Source organism: Carcharodon carcharias, chromosome 4 (assembly GCF_017639515.1).
Source record: "Carcharodon carcharias isolate sCarCar2 chromosome 4, sCarCar2.pri, whole genome shotgun sequence".
NCBI lineage: Eukaryota > Metazoa > Chordata > Chondrichthyes > Lamniformes > Lamnidae > Carcharodon > Carcharodon carcharias.
The window spans coordinates 158665964-158681653 of NC_054470.1; the positions used below are offsets into that span (position 1 = coordinate 158665964).

Consider the following 15690-nt stretch of genomic DNA (forward strand, 5'->3'; position numbering starts at 1 on the left):
CAGCCTGCGGGAAAAACTTCATTGTTTAAACAAAATGTAGCATTTAGATTACAAAACAAACGAAACAATAGAAATGTAGAAAAGTCAGTCAGCATTTGAAGAGAAAAGGCAGGTTAACATTCCAGATATAACCCAAGAATGTAAACATCGATTTCAGTAAAACTGGGAAAGGAAGGAGAGTAAAGAAAAAGGAAAATATAAAACACTGAATCTCTAAACTTCATTTCTGAGTGGCACAATAACAACCTGCTTCAAATGAAAGGCAGCTGATCTTTTCTCATCTCAGTGATGGAAAAATTTAAATGTTCAAACACCTAATATGGTAAAGGCCTGTGCAAGGAGGAGGAAAATATATTAAAGCTCATTGGAACAGAAAACGAATGTCCACAGATGCAGGCCTAAAATTAAAACTGATGTGCTGGAAATACTCTGAGTTCTGCAAGGGGGAAAAACCACAGGTCCCTACAAAAAGTGTAAACCACCCCCACAGTCTTTACAGGAAGCAAGGCTGAACAGAACAAGTACTTGTTCTAGGAAAGGGGGCTTTGAATACGTGTAAGAGGATGGCAATTGCTAAAGGCAAGAAAGTAGGGATAGATAGGAAAGGATGAGTCAGGGACAGTATCTTTTGCATCTTTGGCTCTTGATCTCTGAATGAATCTCCATTCCTTGCAACTGGATTTGAAAGAAGGCTAGGGGAGTTAGCTAAAGGTAAAGTTGCTGAGAAAGGCTTTTGAAAATGGGGTGAGCTGCAAGAAGGTGGAAGTCAGACAATAGCCCAGACTCAGACTGGGATGTAGCACTGGGAGTGATTGTAGAGGTATGATACAGAAAGGGATTTACTAGATCTGGTAATGTGCAATGAGACAGGGCTAACTAAACGACCTCACAGTGAAGGTGCCCCCAGGCAGCAGTGGACATTAATATGATCGAATTTCACATTCAGTTTGAAGGAGAGAGGAGTGGATCTAAGACTTGAATGTTAAACTTAAATAAGGACAATCACAAGGGTGTGAAGACAGAGCAGTCCAAAGTGAACTGGGAAATTAGGTTAACTAATAGGTCAATAGAGATGCAGTGGCAGACACTTAAGGAACTATTTCAGAATGCTCAGAAAAGGTACATTATAGTGAGAAAGAAATATCCTTAGGGAAGGACGCACCATCCTTGGCTAACTAAGGAAGTTAAAGATAGTATCAAATTGACAGAAAAAGTGCATAATTCCGCAACGATGAATGGCAGGTCAGAAGATTGGTCAGAATATAAAAAAAACAGCAAAGAATGACTAAAAGATTAATAAGGAGGGAGAAATTAGAGTAAGAGAGAAAGCTAGTTAGAAATATTAAAATGGATAAAAGTTTCTACAGGCATTTAAGAAGGAAGAGAATAAGTAAAGTGAGCGTTGGTCCTCTGGAGAATTAATAATGGAAAATGGTAAATGAATTGAACTGATATTGTGTGTCGGTCTTCATTGTAGAGGGTACAAATCACATCCCAGAAATAATTGTGAATTTGGAGCTGAAAGGAAAGGAGGAACTTAAAACAATTACACTTACCAGGGAAAAGAATACTAGGATTATTATTAGAACTAAAAGCTGACAAGTCCCCGGGTCCTCAGGACTTAATCCTAGACTCTGAAAAGAAGTGGCTAATGAGATAGTAGATCCATTGGTTCTAATTTTTCAAAATTCCCTAGATTCTGGAAAGGTCCCATCAGATTGGTTAAAGTGAACTGGGAAAATAGTGAACGTGACTCCTCTATTTAAGAAAGGAGGGGGACAGAAAGCAGGAAACTACAGGCCAGTTAGCTTAACATCTGCCATAGGGAAATTGCTGGAATCTATTATTAAGAAAGTTATAGCAGGGCACTTAGAAAATATTAATGTAAACAGGCAGAGTCAACATGGTTTTGTGAAAGGGTAATAATATTTGAATAATTTATTGGATATTGCTGAAAGAAAGACATGCTGTTGAAGCTTTTTTGCTCAAATTCAAACCAGGCAGGCTGACTCTGGTCAAGACATTGCCATGGGGAATGAACCAGAGAATGACTGTCCTCAAGCTTTTGGTTAGTTGAAAAAGTGCAATTTGTGGACATGCGCCTTCTGTTTGCAAAGGACAGGGCCCTGTGTGTGAACATATGTAGCTTCTGGCGCACTTAAATGAGCCACACAAAGCCTGACTGAACTTTAAATTGGTTTTGTGTAATTCTTAGCACAAATCGGGATTGTTTAGCAAGTATTGTCCAATAGGGGAATCACATTTAATGATAGGTGCTACGTTTTGAGTTTTGTGAGCACTGGTTGTTGGGTACGGTCAGTATTTTGTCTGTTGTGAACAGCCGAATGAACAGGGATGTGCTGCTTTATACGATCCACCAGTCGTTGGGACGTACAGCCTACATACCTGGCATCACACTGGCACTGAAATTCATATCCCATATTATTCAATTTGTGTGATAGGCAGAACGCCTTTTTGGCAGCATCCTGTTAGTGGAGAATACCACTCATGTAGTTACATGAAACAGCTAGCAACAGCATGAAACAGCTAGCTTCACCTGTTGCTCAAGTGTTTGAGATAACTTGCCCTTCCAGGCTAATCAGAAGTAGACTGGGCATTTTTCAGGACCAAAAGTGGCAGACCTAGGCCAATTTAAAATTGTCAGGCTCACAGTGTGCCACACTTATGCAAGCTAGATGCTACATATATTCACACACAGGGCCCTGTCCCTTGCAGACAGAAGGAGCATGTCCATGTATTACACCTTTTTCAACCAAAAAACTTGGGGGACAGCCATTCCCTGGTTCATTTCCCACGGCAATACCTTGACCTGAGTTTATCTGCCTGGTTTGAATTTGAAAAGCTTGACAGTTAACTGTTGCCTGGTGCATTCTCCATGACAATGCCTCTACCTGTTGGGGTCTGCTTGCCAACCAATCAGCACTTTTTTCTTATGCAGTATAAAATTGATATTCCCTTCACTGTTGGTATGTTTATGAACTGTCCTGACGAGTGCAAGACGAAAAGCTTCAACAGGATGTCTCTTTTTTCAGCAATTGTCAAGTTCTGTTTTACCAAACGACTATTAATTTATTGGAGTTCTTTGAGGAAGTAACAAGCATTGTGGATAAAGGAGAGCCTGTGGATGTGCTGCACTTAGATTTCCAGAAGGCATTTGACATGATGCCATTTCAAATGTTACAATGCAAGAGCTCATGGTGTTGGGGGTACATCCTGGATAGAAGAATGGTTAGCTAACAGGAAACAGAGCAGGCAAAATGGGCCATTTCTGGGTTGCCAAGATATTATAACCCGTGATGTGCCACAGGGATCAGTACTGAAACTTCAACTATTTACTTAACTAGGAGCAGCAGTCAGCAATTCAGCCCCTCGAGCCTGCCCCTCAATTCAATACATCATGGCTGATCTCATTTCGGCCTCAACACCAGTTTCCCGCCCTCCCCATAACCTTTCAACCTGTTACTAATTAAAAATCTGTCTATCTCCTCCTTAAATTTATTCAGCGTCCCGGCATCCACTGCACTGAGGTAGTGAATTCCACAGGTTCACGACCCTTTGAGAAAAGTAATTCCTCCTCATCTCTGATTTAAATTTACCACCCCTTAGCCTAAAACTATGGTCTCTTGTTCTAGAATGCCCCACAAGGGGAAACATCTGCTCCACGACTACTTTGTCTATCCCCTTTAACATCTTAAATACCTCAATTAGTTCTCCTCTCATTCTTCTAAACACTAGCAAGTATAGGCCTAAACCGCTCAATCTGTCCTTATAAGACAAGCCCTGCATCTCTGGAATCAATCTAGTGAACCTCCTCTGAACCGCCTCTAATGCAACTACATCCTCCCTCAAGAGGACCAAAACTGTGCACAGTACTCCAGGTGTGGTCTCACCAATGCCTTGTACAGTTGCAACAACACTCCCCTGTTTTTATACTCTATTCCTTTAGCAATAAATGCCAAAATTCCATTTGCCTTCCTTATTACCTGCTGTACCTGCATACTAGCTTTCAGTGATTCGTGCACGAGGACACCCAGATCCCTCTGCACTGAAGCATTCCAAAGTTTCTCTCCATTTAAATAATAAGTCATCTTTTTATTCTTCCAACTAAAATGGATAACCTCACACTTATCCCTGTTAAACTCCATCTGCCAAATTTTGGCCCATTCACCTAACCTGTCTATATCCATTTGTAAATTTATTTCTTTATTGCAACTTACCTCCCCACCTATTTTGTTGTCATCTGCAAATTTAGCTATAGTACTTTCTATCCCTGAATCCAAGTTGTTAATATTGATTGTAAATAGTTGGGGCCCTAAGGACCGAACCCTGTGGCACCCCAGCTTGCCATCCAGAAAAAGACCCATTTATCCTGACTCTCTGCTTTCTGTTGGTTAGCCAATCCTCTATCCAAGCTAATATATTACTCCTAACTCCGTGAGATCTTATCTTGTGTATTAATCTTTTGTGCGGCATCTTATCTAAGGCCTTTTGGAAGTCCAGATATTCTACATCTACAGGATCCCCATTATCCACTTTGCTTGTCACATCTTCAAAGAACTCTAGCAAATTAGTCAAACACAACTTACACTTCATAAAACCATGCTGACTCTGATGGATTGCATTTTGACTTTCCAAATGTCCCATTATTACTTCCTTAATAATGGATTCCAACAATTTTCCAACGACAGATGTTAAACTAATTGGTCTATAGTTTCCTACTTTCTGCCTCACCCCCCACTTTTGAATATCAAAAACTATATCAATGATTTGGATGGAAACACCAAATGTATGGCTGCTAAATTTGCTGATGACAATGATAGGTAGGAAAGTAAGTTGTAGGAAAGAAAGGAGGGGGACATAAGAAGTCTGCATAGAGCCACAGACAGGTTAAGTGAGTGGGCAAAAATGTGGAGTATCATGTGGGAAAATGTGAACTTGTCCACTTTGGCAGGAAGAACAGAAAAGCAGCATATTATTTAAATGAAGAGAGATTGCAGAACTGAAGTACAAAGGGAACTGGGTGTCCTGGTACGTGAATCAGGAAAAGGTAGTATGCAAGTACAGCAAGTGATCAGGAAGGCAAATGGAATGCTGTCATTTATTGCAAGGGAAATGGAATATAAACATAGGGATAATGAAGTAAAAGCAGAATACTGTGGATGCTGGAAATTTGAAACGAAAACAGAAAGATGAGTCTTCTTCAGAGCCATCTGGACTTGAAATGTTAGGTGGAATTTTCCCAAATTTGCACTAAATGTGGTAGCGGGCTGGCAAAATGGTGTCCTAACCGCCAATGGTGAAGGCGAGTTTTCATGCTGTATCCTCCCAAACCCACCACATTTATGCATTCCTGGGAAACACACAGTTTCCAAGGCAGGCAGGCAGGCACACATTTGGCCTCCTGCCATCGCCCAGCCGTCATGTTTAAAAGGCAGCCACCAGCTCACCACTGCTGCCCAGGAGACGTGACCAGCAAAGGAAAAAAGACCGCAGCACTCCACCCCTCCGGTTTAACGGCGGGTCCCTTGAGCAACACACACTCACACTCTATCCATGCAGGACAAGGTGGCACACAACAAGAGGGAGAGGGGTCACAGACCGGTGGTGGAATGCCGAAATCAAGGTTCTTAAGGACTTTGAAAACTCAGCCATCAAGCTGGCTGGCGAGGATCTGGACCGGTCCTATACTGATGGTGAGGTAGGCGCTGCTCGACCAAGTGAGGATCCAGCAATGCAACATCCATCAGACAACCATGCCATGAGCGATGTGTCCTCTTTCATAGGCCACTGCCATATACTAATTATCTCTCCTTGCTTTCACAGGCACATCTGCCAACCAACCAACAGAGTCCATGATCCAGGGTCTCCAATCAAGCCCCGGAGAAACCTCTGGAGGTGCCCTCCTTGAAGTCCTGTCACAGCGTTCACCCACACTCTCCACCAGCACAGACACACGTCTCGGCAGGACCTAGCTTTAGAATAGACAAGGGATCACAATCTGGTGAGCGTATCACACTATCTGATGCACAGGAGGCGGCGGCAGGGGCTTCCCAGGTCCCCGGCATTCGGAGGATTGGAGGCCAGGAATGTGCTGAGTCAGAGTCAGATGATGAGCCTCTGGACTCAGTCATGTGACAGTTGCTGGAGCTGCAAGTTTGGGAACGCCCGGAAGGGATGTCCGCTGCACTCCTCAGATTGTAAGGCACAATGGAGGATTCCGTCCGCTTTCAGGTTAAGGTGATGGTGCGTTGGCATGCCAGCACACTGAGGTCAACACTGGCAGGCTGGTGGTTGCCATGGAGACCTTGATCCAGGACGTCATTCCTGCATTGCTGCCTGGGCTCAACTCCATCACTGGCGCCACAGTTGGCCTACAATAGTACGTATGCAAGAGGGCTGTGGGGCGGCTCCGTCTCACTCCAGCGGCCCCTTTTCAAGGAGTCAGCCAAGGGCCACGGGAACCCATAGGGAGGATCAGCAGCAGGTGCATAATCCGGGCCTATTCATCCAGGTGACTCCAGGAGTGACCGGTCCATCCGAATCCCCTCTTCCAGTGACCTCAACAGCTCCATCTTCACAGGCCAAGGAGGGTGCCAGTGTCACACAGCAGCACCCTGAAAGCAGTCTGGGGGCCCTCCAAGTCTCGACCATCTAGAAGATACCTGCCAAAGTCATCACAGACAGGGTGTCGTGTTCAGCAGGCTGCCTCCACCTCCGCTGTGGATGTCCAGGGAGCACCAAGACATAGAGGCAGGGTTAGGAAAGTTAAGGAGAATTAGTTGCACAGCTTATGCACTGGTGTTAATCACTTGTACATACTGTTCACTATGGTCAATAAACTCTCAAGAATGTCTTCCTGCCTATGGTTCCTTGTTCTGATGAGCAGTGTTCTTGTCACTCAGATGTGAAACCTTTCTGCACAAGATAAGGCAGGTGTCTCAATCCAGGGCCTCCTTCCGGTGTTCTGTGTAGCCTTCAGACCAAAGTGACAGTCTGGCTGCACACTCCCTGGGAACATTACTGATGCCTGCACCTCAGTGGGGCTTGTCATTGCTGCCAGAATGTAGAGAACAGGCGCCGCAAAGTACTCTCATTCTCTCGATGTGCTCTCAGCACCTTTAAGGGAGGGGCTGGCCCCCATCTCTTTAGCATCTGTGACCAGTGATCCTGTGCTCCTGAAGGGCTCAGGTGCTGAAGGCGGACAAAGGATCAGGTGCTTCTAAAGTTTCTTGGCTGCGTCTCTATTATTTGACCCTGATCATGGAGCGCAAGTGAGCTGCCCTCGGCCAGACAGGAGTCAGACATTCTCAGAGGCGGAGAGAAAATTTATGGAGTGTCCTCCCTGTGTGTTGTCATCATCCTCCTGCAATTGAGTGACTACATTAGGGACTCCACTGCATTTCTGTGACAGGAGCATTTTCAGAGGGTGTTCACGCTGCATAATCCAGGCTGGAGTCAAATATTCACAAATGCACTGTGAGTGTCTATGGGGTCACCTCACTGGATGTCATCATCATGCTCCACAAATCGAGCAGCTATACGGGCCTCCAGAGCACTGCTGCCTTGTCTAGCTAATGCGAGGGCCTAATCCCCGTCATCGTTGCCTCAGAGGACCTCCTCACCCTCATCCCTGTTGGCATCCTCCACACCGGAGGAGATGTGCAGCTCCTCAGCCAGCTCGTCTCCCCGTTGGGGTGCCAGGTTGTAAAGGGCGCAGCAGACGACGACAACGACAATGCGCAACACCCTCTGTGGACTGTATTGCAGGGCTCCATCAGACCGGTTCAGGCACCGGAACCTCATCTTCGGCATCCCAATGGTTTGCTCCAAGTTGCGAGCTGCAGCATGAGCCTCATTATACCAAACCTCTGCTGCGGTCTGAGACCACTGTACTGGTGTCATCAGCCACGGCCTCTGCGGGTAGCCCTGGCCCCGAGACATACCTGCAGCTTCTGTGGATCCTGGAAGACTCCAGGGATCTGTGACCGACTGAGGATGTAGGCATCATGCACAGAACTGCAGGATGTGTTTCTGGCGGTCGCATACCAGCAGCAAAGTGAGTGGAATCCCTTGCTGTTGACGTGGTCTATTGCGTGCAGCAACAGAGACCTGAGTGCCACATGGGTGCAGTCGATCGCAGCCTGCACCTGTGGGAATCCAATGGCCCTTGCACCCTGGCTGTCCCGGAAGCGAATGAAATGCACAAAGTTGTGTGCCCTTGAGAGGATGGCATCTGTGACATCATGGATGCATTTGTGGGTGGTGGCTTGTGATATCCCACAGAGGTCACCTGTGGAGCCCTGAAAGGAGCCACTGGCATAGAAATTGAGTGCCATGGTCACTTTCACAGCCACTGGCAGTGGACGTCCTCCATAACCCCTTGGTGCCGAGTCCTGCAGTAAGTGGCAAATGTGAGCGACCAGGTCCCTAGGCATGCGCAGTCATTGGCGACACTGGTTCTCGGTCATCTGCAGGAATGACAGGTGGTGTCTATAGACCTTGGGTGTCGCTAGGCGCTGACAAGCCACTGCTCACTGTCACTCCTGGCCAGTGTGCATGGGAGCCCCTTCTTCCTGAGGTTGCTGCTCCTGCTGTTGCACAGTCAAGCTCCTCAGTCGCTCTCTCCTCCATCTTCTTCGCTCTCTGTACGCCATCAGGCATACAGTAAGGTCATCAGGCTCCAAGCTCCTGATGTGGTCCTCCTGCAGCACGATAGATACACGTGGTTAGCATGGGTGAACTTAGCACCTTTCTTGGTCCTGTGTGACGGCCCCTTAACATTTCCCAGAGTGCTGGCTACCCCTTGGGTGGCCACAGATGAGTGCGCTGCATGGCTGCCCTGTCAGCTGGTGACATGGGGGGGTTGGCTGCTCCTAACTGGGTTGCTGAGGTTACAAAGGGGTTGAGTGCAACTCCAGCAGTGACTGCTACGTGGTCAGCTTTGTTGAGGAGATTGCAAAGTGTGCAGTCCAACTGCCTTGCGGTTCACTAAATTAGTTCTGGGTGTAGGCGGTCAGTGGTGGTGGTGGTGGTGGGGGGGGGTTAGGGGGGTAAGGTCTGGGGGTCTGGGGTGTTTGGTGGCACTTTGGTACCTCCATGTTGCTTGCGTGGGCGGGCAGGCTCATATCCTATCACTGTGCCTGAACTGTCTCAGTTGCAGAGGAATGGTCAGTTTACACAGGTGTCGCTGCTGTGTGGCCACTTCCCTTGCCTACCCTGTCCCCCACCTCGATTTCTTGTGGGCGGGATCCAAAGGCAGGGCAGCAGTTGCTGCCCCCCACCTCCCCTCCAGCAACAGTCACCTCCGGAGCTGGGCAACAGTTGCCCCCGGACACCCCACCCCCACCCCCGTCACAGACAACAGCTGCCTCCATGGCAGGGCGGACTTCACCCCAACCCCCCAGTGCCCCTGAAGCCTGAAAAACAACAAGCGACCCTAGCGAGCTGTGGAAAACGATGCTGTTCACTCACTTTCAGTTTCCCCAAAGTATAGGCTACCAAGTGCACGTCGCCTGTGTGCTGTTGTGCAACACGTCAACATGCTTTCCCGCCGACGTGGATGGACAATCAGCGGGGTCCAAGAGCCTGGCAAGATGGCCTTTTAATGATATGATGTATTACAATGAGCTCCCTGACGACCATTGGCAGAAAACGTGGATCACTGTTGGCAGGCTGAGCGGAAGATTACAGCCTGCCTTCCCACTGCCGTGAAACCAATCGCGCCATATTGTCTGTGCGCGCCACCTATCATGCCCACTGCCAGCAGGCATGGAAAATTCTGCCTGTTAACTCTGTTTCTCTCACTACAGATGCTACTAGATCTGCTGAGCTTTTCCAGCATTTTCTGAACGTAGGGATGTCTTGCTGCAGTTGTACAGGGCATTGATGAGACCACATCTGGAATACTGTGTATAGTTTTGGTCTCCTTATGTTAGGAGCAATTCAAAGAAGGTCCCTTGGACTGATATCTGGGGTGGGGGTTCCCTGGGCTGACACCTGGGATGGGGGTTTATTTTATGTGAATAGGCTGGATCTGTATCCATTGGAGTTTAGAAGAATGAGAGGTACTCTTATTGAAACATAAGATCCCAAGGAGACTTTTGATTTAAATCCTGTGCTAGAGGATAGGCAGACTGGAGACTGGTGAGGACTGGAGTGAACAGCAAGCAGAGCCCATATTATGATAGGGTGCATTAGCGCTGACAGGAACATTTGATGGGATGCAAAACCTCCAGGTAAATGAGACTTGCATTGCGGGGTTGTCATTGTATAAAACAATGAGTTAGGAATAACATCCTACTTTAGAGATGAAGCAAATCCAGCAAAATTTCTTTTGCACATATGTCCAATATGGGAAATAAAGTCTAATTTCTGAGACTATGTACCCTAAAACACTAATCATATTTATTTAAGTCCAGTCAAATATGTATTGGTTCATACAGTGAACAAAATGCATTCTAAACATCCAATTTAAATGGCTGACTGATCTTTACACAGTAACCCTTATTGTACAGGTAAAATATAACAGATTCAAGCAATATATTGCCTATGAGCCCAGATAGTTCACTATTTTAGACACTCAAATTGGCAGATCTGAAAAGCATCATTTTGAAAAAAATATATTCTGTCCATTCTGATGCTTTTTGACCGACTGTTCATTTCTAGCATTTTCTGGTTTAAACTCAAAGAAGTGACAAAATACAAATGGATAGAAATCACAAAATATTCTGAAATCTAAGTACGTTGGATGCTCTGGCAAATTGCATGTAGTCATGGGTTGACTTGTATATGGGTGGTGTTATTGATTTAAGTTTTTCAATCTAAATCAGGTACAGAGCATTTTTACTAATGTGAACTATTGCCTGTTCTCTCTACCTCCCTGGCTAATAGAACATACAGATTAAATGCACATTTTAAACGATTCATTTTAGAGATGCTGTGGTGATAAACAGAACACCCAATTGGTGTTGCTGGAGACAAATTTCATGATTTCTTTAAAGGAATTCTACCACAGAACAGTTTTAAGGTTTGAAATGAAAGTTCATTTGATACTGCAATGAGCTGATCCAGTTTTCATACCAAGTATCTATACATATAAAATGACATCATCCCTTGTGTCCTTCACACAAAACCTAAAAGGCACATCTAACAATGTCTTTTACAAGGACAAACCCAAAAAAAGGTTCCATTAGTAAATTAAATTAACAAGCATAGACGTCATCTCAATGCAGTAACTATACAGACAAACATTCCTCTTATGTGAAATTTCCACCTAGTGGAGTAATTCCATTGCCAACATTTTATTTCACCTCACCCTGCACCCATAATGAGCTGTTGTTTCTCCACCCAGTCCCTCCAACCGCATAAAAGTTGGTCTCTCTGTGATACCATTTCTCTTATGTGACAGTATATAAACTGGACTGGTGATTAAATTAGATTTGTTACCAAAAAAAAAAGCCAACATAAAAATAAAACCACAATTCAGGCAGACAGATGGTGATACAAGGACAGTAGAACAGTACAGCTCCATTCCTAATTAGAATAAAACCTTCATCGCAGAATAAAAATATACACTAAGGGAGATTGTTAAGAATTTGCCTGACTGGTCAGAATTTGAATCAATATGGTTATCAGCCAGAAATAGAAACTATAGCAGACATGTTGGCCATCCGACATCAGGAACAAGTATTGGCTATTGGTCAGAACAATGGGAGCATCTAAGCAGTATCATTTAACAATTTGTGATTGTCCTTCCTGTTGTAATATTAATAACTGCTTAACAGCTAAGCCATCAAGATGGCCATTATGTCAAGTCTGGAGGTAGGGCGAGAAGGAACTTGCTTCAATATACATTCTGGGTATCATATGATGGAACTCACAAAGAAAGGGTACACAATATATCAGGGAACATATAGACAACATCTACAAGTTTAATGATCTTGGGTCTGCAAAAAAATCAGGTTGAATGAATCTATTGTAAACCATAATAGTTATTATGCTATTGGTGTCTCGAGCAATAAACTTGTATTTAGACAAGTTGAGCCTGAATCATGAGGAATTTAACTGTTTAAAAGATTTCCTAACAGAGATGCAGACTTAGTACAGCTTCAATGCTGTTCTTCACATTTCCAAACTATGTCCCCAACCCTTGCCAATTTTCTGCCCTCCTGAAAGCTTTAACTCCTTGCTGTTGTATGATGCACTCTTATAAAAGGGGTAATCATCAGAAGTGGGACTGCTGACTAATTTTTCCTCTTCCTAATCCAAAGATATTGAGCACAACCGCAGTGGTACTACTGCTGTCATGGCTCAGAATATGCTGCAGACGGGGAATTAACTATATAACTATATACTTGGGGAGCTAAAGTGGAGCTTTTAATTTTAAACTTTGAAATTGCTTAATGGAAGCATTTTTTGTATAATTTAGAACTCCTTTAAAAAAAAAATCAAAATTCTTCTACATTATCAATAATTATGTATTTTCTGCATCACTGAGTGAACTCTACACAAATTGTGAAAAGCAACTTTTAAGCTGAAGAGTGTGCATCATGGAGTATAACATCCAGGATTATGTGGCAATTCAAGATAAAAGATCATATTTAAATGCCTGACCTGACTACAGTGAAACCAAATATTGGATGATATTTTGCTTATAAACATTCAATATTCTGAAGTATTCATATTCTTTGCCCCTCCACATGCAAAATAATCTGATACCATACTGTACGAAATATAGTTAATATGGTTATTACAACAGTATATTCACTCACTAAAACCAGATTTAACTAAGTTCATACACTGGGGACAGATGAAAGTTTAGTTAACCCAGTCTTCATTCTTTAAATGTAAATGAGGCAGGATTGTCTCATCTGGTATTCCGCAGCACATCGAATCTGTCAACTTGCTAAAAATTAACAATCACAGGTTAACAACACTTCACCCATACAGCTAGCTTTAAAATTATATGTTTGCAGACATTTCTGACACATACTTCCATTTTTGCTTCTGAATGTTGAAGTCGCCATTGTGTAAATCTGCGCATCAATTCTATCTTCTCTTTCAGATTCTGAATGCCTTGGATCAAATTGGTGATCACCTTTGTAGATAGAAATAAAAAGAAATGCAGCAATTAATGGCTAACCTATTTGTTGATATTACTTCTGGAAAAATAATTAAACCTACTTCAAACAAGAATACCAGTTTGAATACCACCAAGCTTAAATTAGAAGAGTTTTCTGAACAGATTATGCAAACTGGACCACAGTCAGACTTTAGTCATTGGCCAAAAATTAAATATAGATCAAAATATTGGGCCATAAATTGCATTTGCTATTAGTTAATCTTCCCCATTTAACTGCAAAACTATTTTATGCTGCAAGTTGCTGGAAATGCTGGCTGAAAAGCTTGGAGGGAAGGAAACTGGGGCCTTAGCAAGCAGAGCAAGCTACTGGATATCTTAAACAGATTGAAGGGTTGTGAAATTAACAGAACAAGGATTGACAAGGAAATGCAAATTAGAGTGGGTGAATTCAATGCCAAATTAGAAACAGAAAGAGAAACAGAGCGGCAAGATAGATAGGAAGGGGGAGGGAGAGAAAAATGTTTTATTACATTTTTAAAAGATCCAATGAAAACTTAGGAACATCAGGCTTAGAAGGAGTAGGCCATTTGGCCTTTCAAGCCTGCTCCACCATTCAGTAAGATCATGGCTGATCTAGTTGTGGTCTCATCTCCACTTTCCTGTCTCCACCATAACCCTCAACTCTGTCGTCTAACAAAAATCTAATTCAGCCTTGAATAAATCTTAAGATTCAACCAGCACTACTTTCTGAGGAACAGAATTCCACACTCTAATGACTGAGTTAAAATTTCTCTTCAACTGTCTTAAAAGAGAGGCTTGTGATTGGTCAACTAACAAACTAAAAATTAACAAAGTATCTATTGTGCCTCAATTCTTTTAAGACGCCAGGGTGCAGGCCATTCAGTCATGGGAACTTGTCAGCCTTTAGGTCTAACAGTTTTCTTAGCACCTTTTCCTTAGTGATGGTGATTGTGAAAACATACCCAAAATATCTGCTCAACACCTCCACCACTTTTGTTTTCCATGGGCAATTCCCCCAGACTCTCACTCGAGAAAACTTTTAGGAATGAGATTTCACACTTGTTTAGTTAACATCTCTCTGGTACTGAAAATTTGGTAGTAATTATCAATTAACGTATTAAAAGAATTTGACAGCAAATGCAGACTTAAATACTTGCAGGCTTAATTGGCTCCAAACAAACCAATTTTCTGTGGGAATTTAGTTCAAATATTCTGTGCAAATACAGCAATTTCACACCACTCAGTGAATGAGACAAATTAGATGCTGTTTTTGTTAAGCTAACAGCTGTGCAGCATCTCTGGAACATCAACTTTTGGATTTTTGCATTTAATCGCCTATCCGCCTCTCCCTGAAGTTGCTGTAGCATGCACACATAGGTAACAGTGAATGCCATTAGCTTTAACATTTACTGTTATTTTGACAGACAGTTTCAATTGGAAGAAAGATATTCCAAAAGAGGAATTATTCCCTGATTTCTTCAAGAATCAATCTATGCTGTTATCTGACTCATTCTGCTGACTATTAAGAAACTGTGAATTAATGGAATCCATGACTCTGAATAAGTAAGTTGTTATAATGTGGAAATACATGGAAGCCAGACTGGTCAGATTTAAATAAACTATGAGAGAGAAAAACACAGCAATGATGAATTTGAGGACTTCAGCAATTAAAAGAAGTTTGAAGGTGGGGTAACAGTTGAAGTGATTAAAAGCAGAAAATTCTGGAATAAACTCGAGGTTAGGAAGCATCTGTGAAGAGAGAGAAACAGAGTTAATGTTTCAGGTCTGCGATCTTTCATCAGAACTGGGAAAAGTTAGAGGTGTAAATAGGCTTTGAGCAAGGGCTGGATAGGACAAGGGAGGTCTGCATTAGGTGAAAGCCAGGAGAGTTGAATGACAGAAAAGTTAGCCTTCCAGGATGAAAGGGAATTGGATAGGGCAAGAAAAGAAACAAAGAAACAGTATGTGACTAGGAGGTGGTGTGCTGCTGACTGAAAGAAAGCAGAAAACAAGCAAAGGCAAAGAAACAACATGGAACACAGATTATGGCCTGAAATTGTTGAATTCAATATTTATTCTGGAATGCTGTAAAATGCCTAATTGAAAGATGAGGTGCTGCTCCTCCTCAAGTTAATGTTGAGCCGCACTGGAACAGTGCAGGAGGAACTCAGTTTCTTTGAAAAAACCAGCGCAGCCATGAAAACAAAGAGCTATCCAATTAGTTTAGTACCTCTGCTCTTTCCCCATAACCTTGCAAATGTTTCCTTTTCTAGTATATATCCAATTTGCATTTGAAGGCTACTATTGAATCTGCTTCCATCACCCTTTCAGACAGCTTATTCTAGATCATTAAAACTTGCTGCATAATAATAAAAATTCTCATTTCCTCCATGATTCTTTTGCCAAGAAATTTTATCGTGCAAGATTAGTACAAAGCTCTTCAGTTGCCAAGTCCTAAGATGAGCTACATGTATTTGAATTGTATATTTTATGTAGGGAGTCACGTATCACAGGGCAGTTTGATTAGAGCTCAGTATCAAGCAAGAAATATTTCTCTGTTCAGTCGG

General features: G+C 43.3%; 1 protein-coding gene across 3 annotated transcripts in view; it reads right to left on the minus strand.

The window, feature by feature from the left end:
• Positions 1–15690, minus strand: part of poc5 (POC5 centriolar protein homolog (Chlamydomonas)) — a 103415-nt gene that overhangs the window by 47149 nt on the left and 40576 nt on the right. For all 3 annotated transcript variants that reach the window (XM_041186205.1, XM_041186204.1, XM_041186206.1), the window contains one exon: positions 13013–13117. In XM_041186205.1, coding sequence (XP_041042139.1) covers positions 13013–13117 — 105 coding nt within the window. The remainder of the gene's footprint in view (positions 1–13012; positions 13118–15690) is intronic.